At 51.8% G+C, this 16,605-nt stretch overlaps 1 protein-coding gene across 13 annotated transcripts in view; it reads right to left on the minus strand.

Annotated features, from left to right (window-relative positions):
* LOC105494360 (6-phosphofructo-2-kinase/fructose-2,6-biphosphatase 3) overlaps positions 1 to 16,605 on the minus strand; it is a 318,705-nt gene that overhangs the window by 254,523 nt on the left and 47,577 nt on the right. For 4 of the 13 annotated variants that reach the window (XM_071070502.1, XM_011762716.2, XM_011762712.2 and 1 more), the window contains exon 1: positions 4,127 to 4,260. The exons of 2 other annotated variants lie outside the window; for them this stretch is intronic. In XM_071070502.1, the coding sequence (XP_070926603.1) occupies positions 4,127 to 4,202 (76 nt within the window). In that variant the 5' untranslated portion in view covers positions 4,203 to 4,260. Of the gene's footprint in view, positions 1 to 3,223; positions 3,969 to 4,126; positions 4,261 to 16,605 lie in introns of those variants that run through there. 7 more of the 13 variants (XM_071070510.1, XM_071070508.1, XM_071070506.1 and 4 more) reach the window with 4 other exon arrangements.

Here is a 16,605-nt window from a genome sequence, read left to right on the forward strand (position 1 = left end):
CGTGGCTGAGTAGTGCCTTTGGGCCAATGTCTACAAGCCCGCAGTACCATCAGTGTACAACGCAGATTGCCTACTGGGGCCTGTTCCCTGCAGTTAAACGTACACAGGAAGTCAAAAGAAAACTGAAGGCTGGCCGGTGAACACTTAGCTGTGGGATACAGTGACACAAGGAGCCAGTTATGGAAAGCAGCAGCCAGATGGATGGTGAATCCCTCACCTGGACAGTGAGAGGCTGGCACCCCGGGTTCCTATTCCTGCTCTCCCAGCTAGATTAAGTTACTAACCTCTCCAACGGTGTGCAGTGCGCAGACAGACAGGCAGCGGCCCACACGGCCTGTATCCCCCACTGACTCAAACCCTAACACAGAATGCATCCCCAGAAAATAAACTGTAGGGGCTACCCAGGGATAAGGCAGGATTTCTCTAGGACATCACCCACCCCGCTTCCTTAAGGTAGAACACCATCAGCCAGTGTAACTCCCTACCGAGATGAGAGTCTATCTGTATTTGAGTACCACATCCACCTTTCTTCAGACTCAATTTCCTGCGGTGTCTATCTAAATCCTGAGCAAAGACAAGCTAGCAGTTTGTCTCATTTCACTGTATTTAAGTAGAAGAAAAAAAAAAAAAGGCCAGGTACAGTGGCTCACGCCTGTAATCCCAGCACTTTGGGAGGCCAAGGGGGCATCGCTTGACGCCAGGAATTCGAGACCAGCTTGGGCAACATAGCAAGACCCCATTTGTACAAAAATATTTTTAAAACTTAGCTGGGCGCAGTAGCACATGCCCACACTCCCAGCGACTCAGGAGGCTGAGGCAGGATTGCTTGAGCCCAGCAGTTCGAGGCTACAATGAGACATGATTGCACCATTGCACTCCAGCCTGGGTGACAGAGTGAGACCCTGTCTCAAAAAAGAAAGTTTAGTGCTTTAAAAGGCTGTCTTTTACCTGTTGTTTACAACCCTGCACTGGCTTGATCAATACCCCATTAGCTCCACTGATCATGGCAACTTCTGATTTAATGCCAAGTCCCAAGCACTGTCTGAGGACTCAGCCCAGTACCCAGGATCCCTCAGAACACAGAGGCTCTTGAATTTTAGTGATGAAGAACAGAAAGAAAAGTCAGACCTTGCCAGTCAAAAAGGTACTTCCTGCCCATTATGCTGACTCACAAATTTAATAAGCCGGCAGGAGTTACGGGATGCATGCGAAGGAAGCTACAGGTTTTGTAAGAAACATTTACCACCACATTGATGTAGCAATAGGGCATCCCGTTAATGTGCCTCCGAGGCAAGAATGTAATGCAGCTTATTGATATAGTAGTTTTTGTTTTGTTGTTTTACTGTTCTTTGTCTATAAAAAGCAGTGTCCTAGACACTCTCCTTCAGCAATAAACCTCAGGGAGGCTGGGAATGGTGGCACATGCCTGTAACCTCAGCACTTCGGGAGGCCAAGGTGGGAGGATCACTTGAGGCCAGGAGTTCAAGACCAGCCTGAGCAACATAGCAAGACTCCATCTCTATGAAAAAAATTGTTTAAATTAGCCAGGTGTGGTGGTGCACACTTGAAGTTCCGGCTACTGGAGAGGCTGAGGCGGGAGTATCACTTGAGCCCAGGAGTTGGTGGTTACAGTGAGCTATGATCGTACCACTGCCCTCCAGCCTGAGTGACAGTGTGAGAATCCGCCTCAAAAATGAATAAATAAATAAATAATAAACCTCAGGGGACTCTGCTGCAGATCCCCAATGAGAAGGCCCCTTATAAAGATGGCAACAGGTTTAGGAGAAAGAAAACCCACCCAGCTGGGCATGGTGGCTCACGCCTATAATCCCAGCACTTTGGGAGGCTGAGGTGGGCGGATCACTTGAGGTCGGGAGACCAGCCAGGCCAACATGGTGAAACCCCGTCTTTACTAAAAATACGAAAATTAGCTGGGCGTGGTGACGCACGCCTGTAACCCCAGCTTCTTGGGGGACTGAGGCACGAGAATCGCTTGAAACCTGGAGGCAGAGGTTGCAGTGAGCCGAGATCACACCACTGCACTCCAGCCTCAGTGACAGAGTGAAAAACCATCTCAAAAAAAAAGAAAGAAAGAAAAACCCACCCAATGTCCCAAATGCCATTAGAGAATTAGGGAAGGTGTCAGGAAAGATACCAAATACAAATACCTTCTTCCCTCCATTCCAGTAAGAGATAAATGTGACTACATAAACAGACAGACACCACCACCTGAAATAAGGATGTGTGATACCCAGGTTGCAGATCTTGTTACAAGAAGGAATGTGTCTGAGACTAGACCCCAGAGCCACACAGGAGAATGCCAGCAGTGGGCGGGACAAGAGAATTAATCCCTCGGCTTTAGCCAACCTCCCACCCTCCAGCTCTGAATGATTCTGACAGGGATTCTTAGGCAAATCTCTCACTGCGTGCTAGACGTGCAGGTTGATGGGGTCTAACAGATCAGGATCCAAGCCTGGAGGGAGAACGCCTTGGTGCATGCTGATGTTTCTCAAGATCACAACTGAGCTGATGCCTACCCATCTCAGAACCCTGGAAGACATGAGACACTCCTCCCAGACCCATGGGCATATGCATACAATCACATGTATTTACATACATGGGACTAGCCTCCGTTACAGTTTACAAAGTGCTATAGATATAATACTTGTTTTATGCAAAAGTTGTTTCTGCATTTGGCCTTGCCCAAACCTCCTTGAGGATTTAAGAGCTGCATTCCACTCCACTTACAGGTTTTACACAAAGACAAGAGAACCATGGGCCATACCAGTTCAAGCACATCTGACAGGGCTGGGCAACACACCTGCAGCCCCCAGTCCCGGGCTACCTCACCAAGAGGGGGAACAAGATCTCTCCTGAGGGCTACCCCAGAATCCTGAAATCCAGCAGGGTGGATCTGCTGACGTCTCCACCCAGGGCACACCACGGGGGTGGGTGTGGGGAGAGGGGCAAGTCTGGATGAGGCCGGTGATTCAGACCGGGCAGGGCTCCAGAAGAGCTGTCAAGTCCCGCGGAGGACGTCCTAAGAAACGTGGTACCCGGGCCACCCTGCCAGCCGCCTGTGCTCACGCGCCTTCGGATAACCTGAAGCCACCTGGAGAGTTTGCACCTGGATCCCACGGTCACTGCTCAGGCTACGACCTGACCTGGGCAAAACAGCACCAGGCGGCTCCCTGTACAGTCCATGGGTGCTAGGGCGCATTACCTGGAGAGGCAGCGTCACCTCTCTGCGCTGCCCACCTGCTCTTTTCCGCGGCGGCGCTCCGCAGCTGAGGTGGAGCTCGAGGTAACCGTCTCCCAAGCGATCGCGGGGTGGCAGGGGGCGACCGGCGGGGCGGGGCGGGGCAGGGCACTGCCAGCCAATTCCGAGCACTGGGGAGTGCGTGCGCCCGGGCCGCGTGGAGCAGCGCCAACTGTGCACTCACCAACCCCCCGACCCTCCCGAAAGCCTGGGGCACAGGCATGGCTCAAGGTGGCTCTCCTGGCGCCCCCAGCACTGGAGATGCGCGGAAGAGAGAGTGAAGAAGAGAGAAAGAGTTAAAAGCAGAAAGAAACACAGAGTGGGAGACGAAGGAGGTAGAAACAGAGAGAAAAACAGAAACATACATGTCGAAAGAGAAAACAGGACAGAGAAATAGGTTATTAAGTGAAGCGAGGGGTCAGGAATGCATAGCAAGTGGGATGAGGAGATGGAAACAGGATGAGAGAGGAGATCCGGACCGTGGATAGGGGTGGAGGCATGAGCGGCCGGGTCCTTGGGCTGCGCTCCGGCCGCGGGCGCCCGGTACGGGGGTCGAGGACAGGGATCGCGGAGCATGTGGATCCCCTCACTCGCCTACCCAGGCGCGCGCGTTCCTCTGTCTCGGCGCATGCAACCCGGCCCGGCGCACTCGCCGTTTCCGGGCCGGCGGGGCAGCCACCGGTACAGGGCTACAGCGCCCCCGCCGCCCGGCCAAGGACGCGCAGCCCGCGGCCTCCGCCCCGCCCCGCCGGCGCAACCCGCACGGGCGCGCCCCCCGCAGAGGGGCGTCAGCACAAAGCCTCCCCACACAATGGCCCGGCCCAGCGCAGCGCGCCCTGCAGCCCGGCCCCACGCAGCTGCACTCACATCTGGGCAACGAGGGCCGGTGGTCCACGGGCACCCAGATCTTCTGCACCCGGCTCTGGGTCAGTTCCAACGGCATCTTCGCGGCTGTGCCCGACGGCCCACTTCCCACGGCGGAGATCCCGACGCTGGCAGGAGAGCGGCCGCCGACCCCCGGAACAAAGGAGGAGAGGGGGGCGTGCGCCGGCGCGCGGCCGGGCGTTCCCTGCGCTGCCAGGGGAAACGTGCTTTGGGCTAAGTTCCGGACCCTTGCCGGTGCGGGGCTCGACGTGTGCTGCGAGGGGTGCGAGGCTGGGGATGCCCGGCACCGCCGGCTCGTCCTCTCGGAAAGCTCTGGGATGCTCGGGCGCAGTGACAGCCGCACTCCCGCCACCAGGCCCTGCCGCTCGCCTCCTCTCCGGCTCGGCTGGGATGCCCCACGCACCGCCGGCTTTTAAAGAATCCGGGCTGGCCGCAGACGCGCACGTCAGCCTCGGGGCGGGCCGCATTCCTTGGGTCCCAGCCCCCTTCCACGTGGGGAGGAGGGTGGGCGAGCCGGGAGGCGGCCTGCGGGCTCCCCCTGCGGGCCGGCGACGGCGGCGCACCAGCTCCTGCCGCCCAGCCCTGCTGAAGGTCCTGGCTGCTGTTATCCCCTCGTCCCGTTGTCCCTTCGGGACGTCTGGCGCAGCTTCCCCGAATAATTTCGGCCCCTCAACTCAACTGTGCTGGCCGGGAGGAGAGCAGCGATGCAGTCCTGCCCAGTGTGGACCGTGGACCCCGAGCCGAATCCCTTGGGAAGTTGCTTAAAGTGCATCCTACCAGTGCAGCTCCTTTAGGGCCGTGGAGCCCTGATACTCCGCATTCCTAACACGCTCTGCGGGGCAGGCGCTGTCCAGGTAAGGACTTGGGCCAGGCTGCCCCCTGATAATACTCGTGAGCCCATCCCCCGCCACGACCCGTACCACCCGGGGAGAGGAAGCTTCCCTGACCCTCCTGCCTCACCCTGTCCACTTTCCTGAATCCCTTAGAAACCTGGACTTGAACTGAGCCTTGCTCCCCCTGCCCTACCCCAAAGACTGGGAACCTTGAGAGGCCTGCGATGCTGGGCACGAGGAGGGGGCGGGAAAGCCCCAGGGAGCTGGACTGAAGTGGACTGGGGCTGGGGGCAGCTGGCATCTGGTTTTCACACTCACCATGCACACCATTCAATAAACTTTTATCGCCCCGAGTAGAAGAATGAATAAAACCAGACCCATTTCGATCTGCAATTCATTACCGAAGTCGCGGGAAAACTTGGGGGAGGCCCCTTATTATGCAGACCCCTAAAATTAACTCCATTAACTCCATTATCCTGCACACCCTGCAGCTCTGCCTCCCCACTTTTTGGTGTATGCGTGCCCCGTCTCCTTTCCCGGCCCTCGCAGTTTGCACCAGCTCGCGACTTGTGACGGTCGTGCAGTCAGTCAGAGGCGTGCGGGGAAGATCTGGGCTGCTTTTGGTGGGGAACCGCCGCCTGCACCGGAGCACGACATGGATGTAATTTTTGCAAACGAAGCCCCAGTACAGGACCTCTGCGCAGCCTTGCAGAGAGGTGCACACTTGGCGCTGAGGCTGGGCTGTGATTGGAGGGAAGGCGGCGCTTGCTGAAATCTACACGGCGGCGGAAAACTCTGCGCAGAGGCTGCCACACGTCGCTCACGTCCCGCATGCTCCACAGGGAGGGCGCCCGCGCCCAGGCGGCGACCAGGGCTGCTCCCGCCCCGCGCGCCCGCCCCACCCGGGCCTCCACTCCTCCCGCCCCGCCGCCTGCCGAGGGGCCCCGGAACGCGCAACATCTGCCACCTGGCCTGTGCCCCGCCCCCCACCCCTCCACCCCCCGCCTCGACCCCCACTCCGGCACCCCGCCCCCCGCGCCGCCCTTTCAGAGCCCCTGTTCCCGCGACAGCTTTGCTGACGGTCTGGTTTCCGCGCTCTGGCGGCTGTTCAGAAACCCGATGCGTTGCATTTAGACTTGTTTTCTGCAGTGGGAGCACATGCCAGAGGCGACACCCTAAACGCCCAGGGGAGAGTCCCACTCCACTCCTGAAATAAAAGCTGACCCGAAGAGGGAAACAGCAGGCAGCGAGCGCCCGCGCCACCGGGACGAGTCCCCGCCCTGGGGTTCGGGGGGATCGGGGAGGGCTGCAGGCTGCGTGCGGGGAGAGCGGCTGCACCCCTGCAAAGAGCGCCCGCGGTTCCTGGGGAATGACGGTACACCTGAGCGCCCGCTGCTTGCCCACCAATTTTGCACACCTACAGGCCAGGCAAGCGGACCAGGGGGCCTTCTTCCACACTCCCTCCAAGCTTGCAAACACATTGCTGGTTTCAGCTCACAGGGAGAGCAGAGAGATGGCGTCTGCCCCAGCAGAGGGACATCATTAATCTCTTGACCTAGATAACGCATCTGACAGCCGTCAGCTCTTAGGGCACAGGGAGTTGATGTCCCGGAGGTCCAGCTGAACTTTCGCAGACTGGGCACTTTTCCTTAAGGCGTTGCGAGTCTAGAGGGAAGACTACGTTCTTCCCCATTCGCCTCCTACACTTGCTATGCAGCAGGCAAAAGGAAGTTACTCAATCCCCCTCCTGCTCCTTACATCTAAGTGCAAACTGGGAGTGCGTGGGAGCAAGGACGAATGCACACTTGTTTTTGGTTTTGTTTTTTTAATGGCCAGCTAGAACTCCTGGCAACCTTTACAGCCCCAGGTAAGTTAGGGTAGAGCCCTCATGAGAGATGAAACTGCTTCACTACAAAATCACTTAGGAACAATCCAACTGCAACTGTATTCTGGTAATTTACTGGTTCCGAGTTTACTAGTTTGGATATCCTCCTAACTCCTTCCCTAGCTCTACTAGTACCCCATCTTCACCCCAAATATCCAACTACGGCTTCGCCAACTTCCCTGCTCCTAACCTATGTATCACAAAGGCGGTCCTTCAGAAAACACCCCCAATAATGTAAACGTTCCTCTAATACGATGATTCTTTTACAGCTACAATAACACCAAGGCTAGCGCAGATTGATGATTTCTCCTCGGTCATTGTCTCGGTCATTGTCCTAGAACCTATGAAAGATACAAGGAAACTTCAAGACTACCTAGTCAACCCCACTTGCTTTATGGGAAGAAGTAAAGGGAGTTTAGATTAGAAAAGTCAATGAACCAGGTCAGAGATCAAGAAAGAAAGCCAATTAGGAGCAGGGTTTGTTGGGTTTTTTTGTTTGTTTGCTTTTGTTTTTGTTTTTGTTTTTCCCTTCTACTTGACACAGACACAGATAGATAGCTCCCTAGGAGACTCATTATAGGGCCACCCTAACCCCAGGGTGCTGAGTGGAATCCTAATTCAGCAGCTGATCAGGCTGTGATTCAGACTCACCCAGAACAATTCAGCTGTTTGGGAAGGAAAGATCAGAGAAGGACCTTCCGTGAGTAGAATGAGACATTAGCAGGGCAATTATTGAAAATGATCCTGGCCGGTGCAGATCCCAGCACTTTGGGTGGCTCAGGCGGACAGATTGCTTGAGCTCAGGAGTTAAGAGACCAGCCTGGGCAACATGAAACCCCATCTCTGCAAAAAAAAAAAAAAATTAAATAGCTGGGCGTGGTGGCTCCCACCTGTGGTCCCAGTTATTTTGGAGACTGAGGTTGGAGGATCACCTGAGCCCAGGAGGCAGAGGCTGCAGTGAGCTGTGATCGCACCATTGCACTCCAGCCTGGGTGACAGAGTGAGACCCTGTTGCAAAAAAAAAAGAAAAAAAAAAAAAAAGTGCCTGGTGAGGTGCTCACATAGCTGAATTCACTGAGCTCAGTCCAGCCTTGAGGACAGTGGAGTGGTTTTTCTCCAGGATCACCTTTGTTCCCACACTTCTGTGCCAGCCAGTGTCATCTAACTCCTACAAGTGCTTCCAAATGCTGCTGTAACAACAAACACAAGCAACCGCATTTCCGTGATCCTGTGCCAGCCATAGCCAGGTTAAAACGTTTAAACCGTGCTAGGACCTACCCACTGCCCAGAGAGAGTGAGAGAGGTGACAAGCATAGCAGGCTGGGAGCAATCAGAAGTTGCTCATTAGACACCAAGAGTCACTATTTGCTCCTGTGAAAAATCCCATGTATGAGGGAGGGAAGTGAGACACCAAACAAAACACTGAAAGCAAACCCTTCCATCATCACCAGCCAAAGACACGGGGAGGGGGCTTTTATTTCAATAAATTATTTGTAACTCATACATGATTGGGAACAGAGACTGAGATGATCCACACAATGTCACATCAGGGATTCGAAAAAACAATTCATAGCATGCACATAGATGTTTATACCAGCTTTATTCATAACTGTTAAAATATGGAAACCACCAAGATGTCCTTTGGTAGGTAAATGGATAAATAAACTATGGAACATCCAGACAATGGAATATGATTCTATTCTAAAGAGAAATGAGCTATCAAGTCATGAAAAGACACGGAGAGGCCAGGTGCGGTGGCTCACGCCTGTAATCCCAGCACTTTGGGAGGCCAAGTTGGGCGGATCACTTGAGGTAAGGAGTTTGAGACCAACCTGGCCAACATGGCGAAATCTCGTCTCTACTAAAAATACAAAAATTAGCTGGTTGTGGTGGTGCACACCTGTAATCCCCGCTACTTGGGAGGCTGAGGCACAAGAATCACTTGAACCCAGGAAGTGGAGGTTGCAGTGAGCCAAGATTGTGCCACTGCACTCCAGCCTGGGTGACAGAGCAAGACTCTGTCTCAAAAAAAGATTATTATTTTTCTACAAATATCATATACTTTTTTCTCCAATCTAGTGGACTTAGTGTCTCATTAGGTGGGTGTAAGGAGGATACGCAGCACATAGCCTGGCTCTGGGTGAAGTGACTCAAATTGCTCAACTTAAGTCCCAGCAAACCCTCCGGTAAGTTTCCATTTCCCTCTGCCCCGACCCTGTCACTCCATCTCCTTTAGGCATTTCTTTTTCTTTTCTTTTCTTTTTTTGTTAAGACGGAGTCTCGTGCTATCGCCCAGTTGCAGTACAGTGGTACCATCTTGGCTCACTGCCACCTCTGCCCCTCACATTCAAGCGATTCTCCTGCCTCAGGCTCCTGAGTAACTGAGATTACAGGCTTGCGCCACCATACTCGGCTAAATTTTTTTTCGTATTTTTAGTACAGATGGGGTTTCACCATGTTGGCCAGTCTGGTCTTGAACTCCTGACCCCAGATGATTTATCTAAGTAAATTGTTCCAGAAAATAGAAAAGAATAAAAGCAACTCTAGTCATTTCTGAGGCTAGCATAACCTTGATTGGTAAAACAGAAAGTCAAAGAAAAGGAAACTTCAAGTTCATTTTATTTATGACAGACAGAGCTATAAGATTCCTATGTAAAATATTAGATGGTGAGAGCCAACCATATACAGTTGACCCTTGAACAACACATTTGAATCACATGGGCCCACTTACTTTCTCCTGCCTCTGCCGGCCCTGAAACAGCAAGACTAACGCCCTCTTCCTCCTTCCCAGTCTACTCAGCATGAAGGCAACAGAGATGAAGACCTTTATGAGGATTCACTTCCACTTAAGGAATAATGAATATGGTTTCTCTGCCTTAAAAAAAAAAAAAAAAAAAAAATTATGAAAGATGTGGAGGATGGCTTGGGCTTTTTGTGTACTTCTCAAAAGTTTTAAGATGTCCTAATTTGGCCGGGTGCGGTGGCTCAAGCCTGTAATCCCAGCACTTTGGGAGGCCGAGACGGGTGGATCACGAGGTCAGGAGATCGAGACCATCCTGGCTAACACGGTGAAACCCCGTCTCTACTAAAAAATACAAAAAACTAGCCGGGCGCGGTGGCAGGCGCCTGTAGTCCCAACTACTCGGGAGGCTGAGGCAGGAGAATGGCGTGAACCCGGGAGGCGGAGCTTGCAGTGAGCTGAGATCCGGCCACTGCACTCCAGCCTGGGCGGCAGAGCGAGACTCCGTCTCAAAAAAAAAAAAAAAAAAAAAAAAAAAGATGTCCTAATTTATTGGTCAAGCAAAAGAAGAAGAAAAGAAACACAGTCACGTGTTGCCTAATGATGGGGATGTGTTCTGAGAAATGCATCACTAAGCACTTTTGCATTGTGCAAACATCACAGAGTGAACTTACACAAATCTAGATGGCAGAGCCTACTACACATCTAGGCGACATGGTACAGCCTGTCGTTTCTAGGCTACAAATCTGTACAGCATGTGACTATGGAATACTGTAGGCAACTGTAACACAATGGTAGGTATTTGTATATCTAAACATAGAAAAGGTACTGTAAGGCTGGGTGCTGTGGCTCGCGCCTATAATCCCAGAACTTTGGGAAGCCAAGGTGGGTGGATCATCTGAGTTCAGGAGTTCGAGACCAGCCTGACCAACATGGTAAAACCCCGTCTCTACTAAAAGTACAAAAATTAGCTGGGCATGGTGGTGGGGACCTATCATCCTAGTTACTCGGGAGGCTGAGTCAGGACAATCACTTGAACCCAGGAGGTGGAGGTTGCAGTGAGCCGAGATAGCGCCATTGCACTCCAGCCTGGGAGACAGAGCAAGACTCCGTTTCAAAATAATAATAATAATAAAAATTAGAAGTACAGTAAAAATGCAGTATAAAAGATTAAAACAAGTCAGGTACAGTGGCTCAGGCCTATAATCCCAGCACTTTGGGAGGCTGAGGTGGGGAGGAATGCTTAAGGACAGGGGTTTGAGACCAGCCTGGGCAACACAGCAAGACCCCATCTGTGATGGTGAATATTGAATGTCAAGTTGATTGGATTGAAAAATGCAAAGTATTCTTCCTGGGTGTGTCCATGAGGGTGTTGCGAAAGGAGATTAACATTTGAGTCAGTGGACTGGGAGAGGCAGAGCCACCCTCAGTCTGGGTGGGCACCATCTAATCAGCTGCCAGCATGGCCATAGCAAAAGGAGGCAGAAGAACGTGGCAAAACTAGACTGGCTGAGTCTCTGAGCCTACATCTTTCTCTTGTGCTGGATGCTTGCTGCCCTCAAACATCGGACTCCACATTCTTCAGCTTTGGGACTCTTGGACCTTTGACCACAGACTGAAGGCTGCACTGCTGACTTCCCACTTTTGAGGTTTTGGGACCTGGACTGGCGTCCTTGCTCCTCAGCTTGCAGACGGTCTATTGTGGACCTCACCTTGTGATTGTGTGAGCCAATACTCCTTAATAAACTCCCCTTGTAAATACATCTATCCTATTAGTTCTGTCCCTCTAGAGAACCCTGACTAATCCACCATCTCTACAAAAAAATAATACAAAAAATTAGCTGGGTGTGGTGGCAGGTGCCTGTTGTCCCAGCTACTTGGGAGGCTGAGGTGGAAGAACAGCTTGAACCCGGGAGGTGGAGGTTGCAGTGAGTTGTGATTGCGCCACTGCACTCCAGCCTGGGCGACAGCGCGAGACCCCGTCTCAAAAAAAAAAAAAACAAAAAGGCAAGCTCACGAGGCAGCACCCTGCCTGCGCTGTCTCATGTGCCTTGGCTCTCTCGCCCTCTCCCCCGAATAGTGTTTATCCTTACGAAAGCAAAAGAGGAAGGCGAGCCAGAAAGCTTGATTCTGGAAAATTCCTTTCAAAGTCTTGAAAACAAGGGGCCGGGTAGAGTAGAAAAAAAGCAGGATGTTGGAACCTGCAACTGTGCCACATTAAATAGTGACGGGCCTCACCTCTCCAAAGGAGACCAGCATCTGTCATGAGAATAAGTGAATGGAAAATGGACGGAGAAACTCACATATCACGCCACCTTGGCTCTGCCAGAGTAGCCAGTACAGTAGCCCGAATTCTCCCTTCTCTGCCTCGCCACACACAATGGCCCCTAACTCCCACCTACCTTCTCCCCCAAGAGAATTCTGCAGGGAGCCCCCCCAAATACTCTCTGCTGGCAGTTGTGATCCTCCTGGAAGCGAACCACGTTTATCTGCATTCTCTTACCAGTTTGGTTGGTGACTCAGTGTCCCCGGGTGCACTGCCAAAACCAACTTCTAGAGGAAAGTCTGAGTCCTGGGCCACAGTGACCCCATGCAGACGTGGCCAGCCACCCAGGAGGCATGTCGGGGATGCAGGGGCCCTTGGACACCTGGATCTTGCTTGTTTTCATGCTAAGCCATGGAACTATGACCTAGAACACGAGTAGCTTTGTTTCTTGCCAGACAATTTCTCAGTATTGTGCAGATCCAGACACAACAAGATGAAGAAAACTCTAGACGTCTGTGAGGCCCAGATAAACCAATGGAACAGCCCTGGGCAAAACCCCATTTGGGGTAGGGGAAACATGGCCACTATTAATCCCTAAACCATCCCGCCCCATGTCTCCTGTCCAAGGGTCTTCTATGACCCTGACACCACCTTCTTCCAGATCATGGATGGAAAAGGAACAGGAGGCGGGGAGCAGTGGCTCACGTCTGTAATCCCAGCACTTTGGGAGGCTAAGGCAGGCAGATCACTCGAGCTCAGGAGTTCGAGACCAGACTGACCAATGTGGTGAAACCCTGTCTCTACAAAAAAATACAAAAATTAGCCGGGTGTGGTAAGAGGTGCCTGTAATCCCAGCTACTCAGGAGGCTGAGGCAGGAGAATAGCTCGAACCTGGGAGGCGGAGGCTGCAGTGAGCTGAGATTGGGCCACTGCATTCCAGCCTGGGTGATAGAGCAAGACTCAGTCTCAAAAGAAAAAGAAAAAGAAAAGGAACAGGAGCAGAAGCCCATCCTTGCCATAAGAAGAGTGTTGGTGTTCTACGCCCTTCACAAAGTGAAACTCTAAGTTCTGCACTAAGCAAACTGTACAAAGGGTAAATCAGGTGGTCACTCCAAGGGCCTTGAAAGCTCTCAGGCCAGCTTCCCACTGAATCCACAAACCCCTGTTGAAAAGTCCTGGGATTAGGCCGGGAGCGGTGGCTCAAGCCTGTAATCCCAGCACTTTGGGAGGCCGAGGCGGGCGGATCACGAGGTCAGGAGATTGAGACCATCCTGGCTAACACGGTGAAACCCCGTCTCTACTAAAAATACAAAAAACTAGCCGGGCGCGGTGGCGGGCGCCTGTAGTCCCAGCTACTCGGGAGGCTGAGGCAGGAGAATGGCCTAAACCCGGGAGGCGGAGCTTGCAGTGAGCTGAGATCCGGCCACTGCACTCTAGCCTGGGTGACAGAGCAAGACTCCGTCTCAAAAAAAAAAAAAAAAAAAAAAAGTCCTGGGATCCTCAGCTTGAACCCCTGGCTCTTTGGCTCCAAGCTGTTTGCTCCATTATTAGATGACACTACTGGCTAAAAAGACGTTGCTTACACTGAGCCGAGCTGATCTTCCTGGAACATACTCCCTTGTCTCTTTCTGTTGCTGGACATGGGGTAAGCCTGCACCCCTCCTCCAACAACAGGTGCTTGCCCTCAAATGTTTGAAAGCAGCTGCCACGTCCCATTGAAGCACGCATCCTCCAGGCTAAGGAGCCCGCTCAGGGACTTCAGCGCAGCAGAAACATAGTTTTCAAGAGTCTGTGCAATTCACTAAAGAGTGAATTCATCTTGTGATGTCAAGAGCTGAATTAAGCAGGGACTCAAGACGCAATTCCAGGGAACCTCTGCATACCTAGGTTTAGAGACTCAATCATGATGAACCAGGCTTGTCTTATCTCCAAAGCTTATTCAATAGAAATGGGAGGCCAAGACAGTGACTGCAGTGTGTGGCTGGGAACATTGTTTGGGAGTTAGGAACCCCAACCCGGGTTCTGACCCTCTCTACACCTCGTCTAGACCTCTGCTCCCTTATCTGTCTAAGCATCTCTTCCACTTCCCAAATGGCAGACACCAATGGTTCCCATTGCTCTCAATGAAATAGAAATATTAATAGAAACCTGCGAGTAATCACTAAGTTGACTCCAGGCAACTTAGAAACAGGGACAGTTGTTCATCTTTGAATCACCAGACCCTACCACAGTGTCTGATATGGAGAAGGTGTTCAATCTATGCTTGCTTGATGAATGAATGTTTACATTTGCAGCAATTCAACTCATCGATATATAATCCTTTTTTGTTTTGTTTTGTTTTTTTGAGACAGGGTCTGGCTCTGTTGCCCAGACTGCAGTGCACTGGTACAATTATACAAACTCTAGTGCAGCCTAGAGTTTCTGGGCTCAAACTGTCCTCCCACTTCAGCCTCCCAAGTATCTGGGATTATAGGTGTATGCCACCACACTCAGCTAATTTTTATATTTTGTTTTTGTAGAGATGGGGGTCTCATTATGCTGCCCAGACTGGTCTCAAACTCCTGGCCTCAAGCAAATCTCCTGCCTTTCAAAGTGCTGAGATTACAGGCATAAGCCACCATGTCCAACCTCAATATATGATCCTAAGTAGGAGCGAGTACTGGCTCACTTAATAAGCTGGAAGCAGTTTCCGTAAATCCTGCAGGGCTCTGAGGTGCACAGACAGCCATTCACAGTAAAATCATCTGTCAAATGAGAACAGCAGCCCCATCTACCTCAAGAGGTCATTATGAAGACCAAATTGGGTATGAGCAAAAGCACTTTTGGAAAAACTATGAAGTATTAGGTTAACCAATCCCTAGATGAGCACTTTTTGTTAACTGTGCAAGCTCACCCCAGATGTCTGAATAGATTCCCTCTGCTCTTGGCTGCTCTATGATTTGGTCTTCACCCCTTGGTTTCCCCAGCAGATCAGTGACATCCCCCAACATACACACACACACACACACACACACACACACACACACATGGGTGAGGGGGAGAGTCAATGTCAAAACAACGGAGTTACCTAACCCAGGACTGGGGAGAACAGAAACTGGAACCCAGATCACATTCTGCTGGGTATGGGAAGCGTGCCTGGTGACCCGCAGGGGCCAGGCTCTGTGTGGCAAGGCCAGCCCATGAATGCAGTGTAGACGCATGCCGTGGAGCAACCCTAGGCTGGCAAGCCACAGCTGGCACCTCTCCCTGCTCTGTTCCCCTCATATTTCTTCCTTCTCCCAGGGGAAAACAATCTAAAAATAGAGCCAAATCAAGCCAAAAAAACAAAAAACAAAAACAAAAAAAGAACGGGCAGGTTTTGGACAGCGATGCTGGCTGCTGACGAGATGCTGGGAAACCTCCCGGCTGGGCTGGATCAATGTGTAGGGTTCAAATGAGAGAATGGGACGGTCTGTAATCACTAGTGTTGAGACTGGATCGTGTTCCCTTCTGTGTACTCCTCCTCAGGAAGCTGTGTGTGTGTGTGTGTGTGTGTGTGTGTGTGTGTGTGTGTGTGTGTGTGTCTACTGGGGAATGTCACTGATCTGCTGGGTAAATCAAGGGGTGAAGGCCAAATTATAGAGCAGCCAAGATCAGAAGAACTCTATTCAGACATCTGGGGTGGGCCTGGACAGTTAAAAAAGTGCTCATCTAGGGATTGATTGAATACCGTTTTTCCAAGAGTGCTTTTGTTCATACCCAATTTGGTCTTCATAAACTCATCTACCCCCAGGGAACGGCGACCAGGGTGTCCGATCTTCATAAACTCATCTACCCCCAGGGAACGGCGACCAGGGTGTCCGATCTTCATAAACTCATCTACCCCCAGGGAACGGCGACCAGGGTGTCCGATCTTCATAAACTCATCTACCCCCAGGGAACGGCGACCAGGGTGTCCGATCTTCATAAACTCATCTACCCCCAGGGAACGGCGACCAGGGTGTCCGAGCCACCTGCAAACCATCCCTGTGAGAAACGGCTAAAGAACAAGATGGCAGAAAGAACAAGGCTGTGAGAGGAGATGGAGCCACTGACAAAGGCACGGGGGTTGTCCTGCATCGCGTTGCTCCTGTGAACAGAAACCAGATGCTGATTTGAAGGCAGAAGGAGATGCCTTCCCTGTACAGTGGACAGCGGTGGGCCAGAGAGGTGGCAAATGCAGCAGCCAGATGCCTACCTGTCAGAACCATCCCAGAGGGACTTTCCCAACAGCCGCAAATCAGACTCGCTGGTCTCTGACTAGTCCTGCACATAAGGATCCTGTGATTCTAGGCGGGGCCTGAGCCCCCATCCCAGCTCTGCCTCTCAGCAACTCTGTGACTTTGCACAACACACTGTTCTGCACCTCAAGTTCAGAATGATCTCGGGGTTCTTCTCTGTGTAAAAGTCTCTGCGTCTAGAACTGCTATATTCAGTGAAACTGCTGATGTAACAGTTAGGCATACATTTGACCAACTTGCATAGTCCAGGGGCTAGGAGCCCTAGATTGGGCTTCCTTCATCAAGACCCTTGGTATGCAATGGATCTTGAGCAGTCCCTGCTGGTGGGGATGCAGAGTGTGATATGGGGTTCACATCCCAAGTAGAAATAGTTCTGTTTCAATTTCTAATTTCTTAATCAATCAATGTATTTTTAACAAATGTATCTTTAAATAATTTTCCTGTGACAGCCTTCAGTGTTCGGCCACTTGACAGCTTG

Source organism: Macaca nemestrina, chromosome 9, assembly GCF_043159975.1.
Source record: "Macaca nemestrina isolate mMacNem1 chromosome 9, mMacNem.hap1, whole genome shotgun sequence".
Classification (NCBI taxonomy): domain Eukaryota; kingdom Metazoa; phylum Chordata; class Mammalia; order Primates; family Cercopithecidae; genus Macaca; species Macaca nemestrina.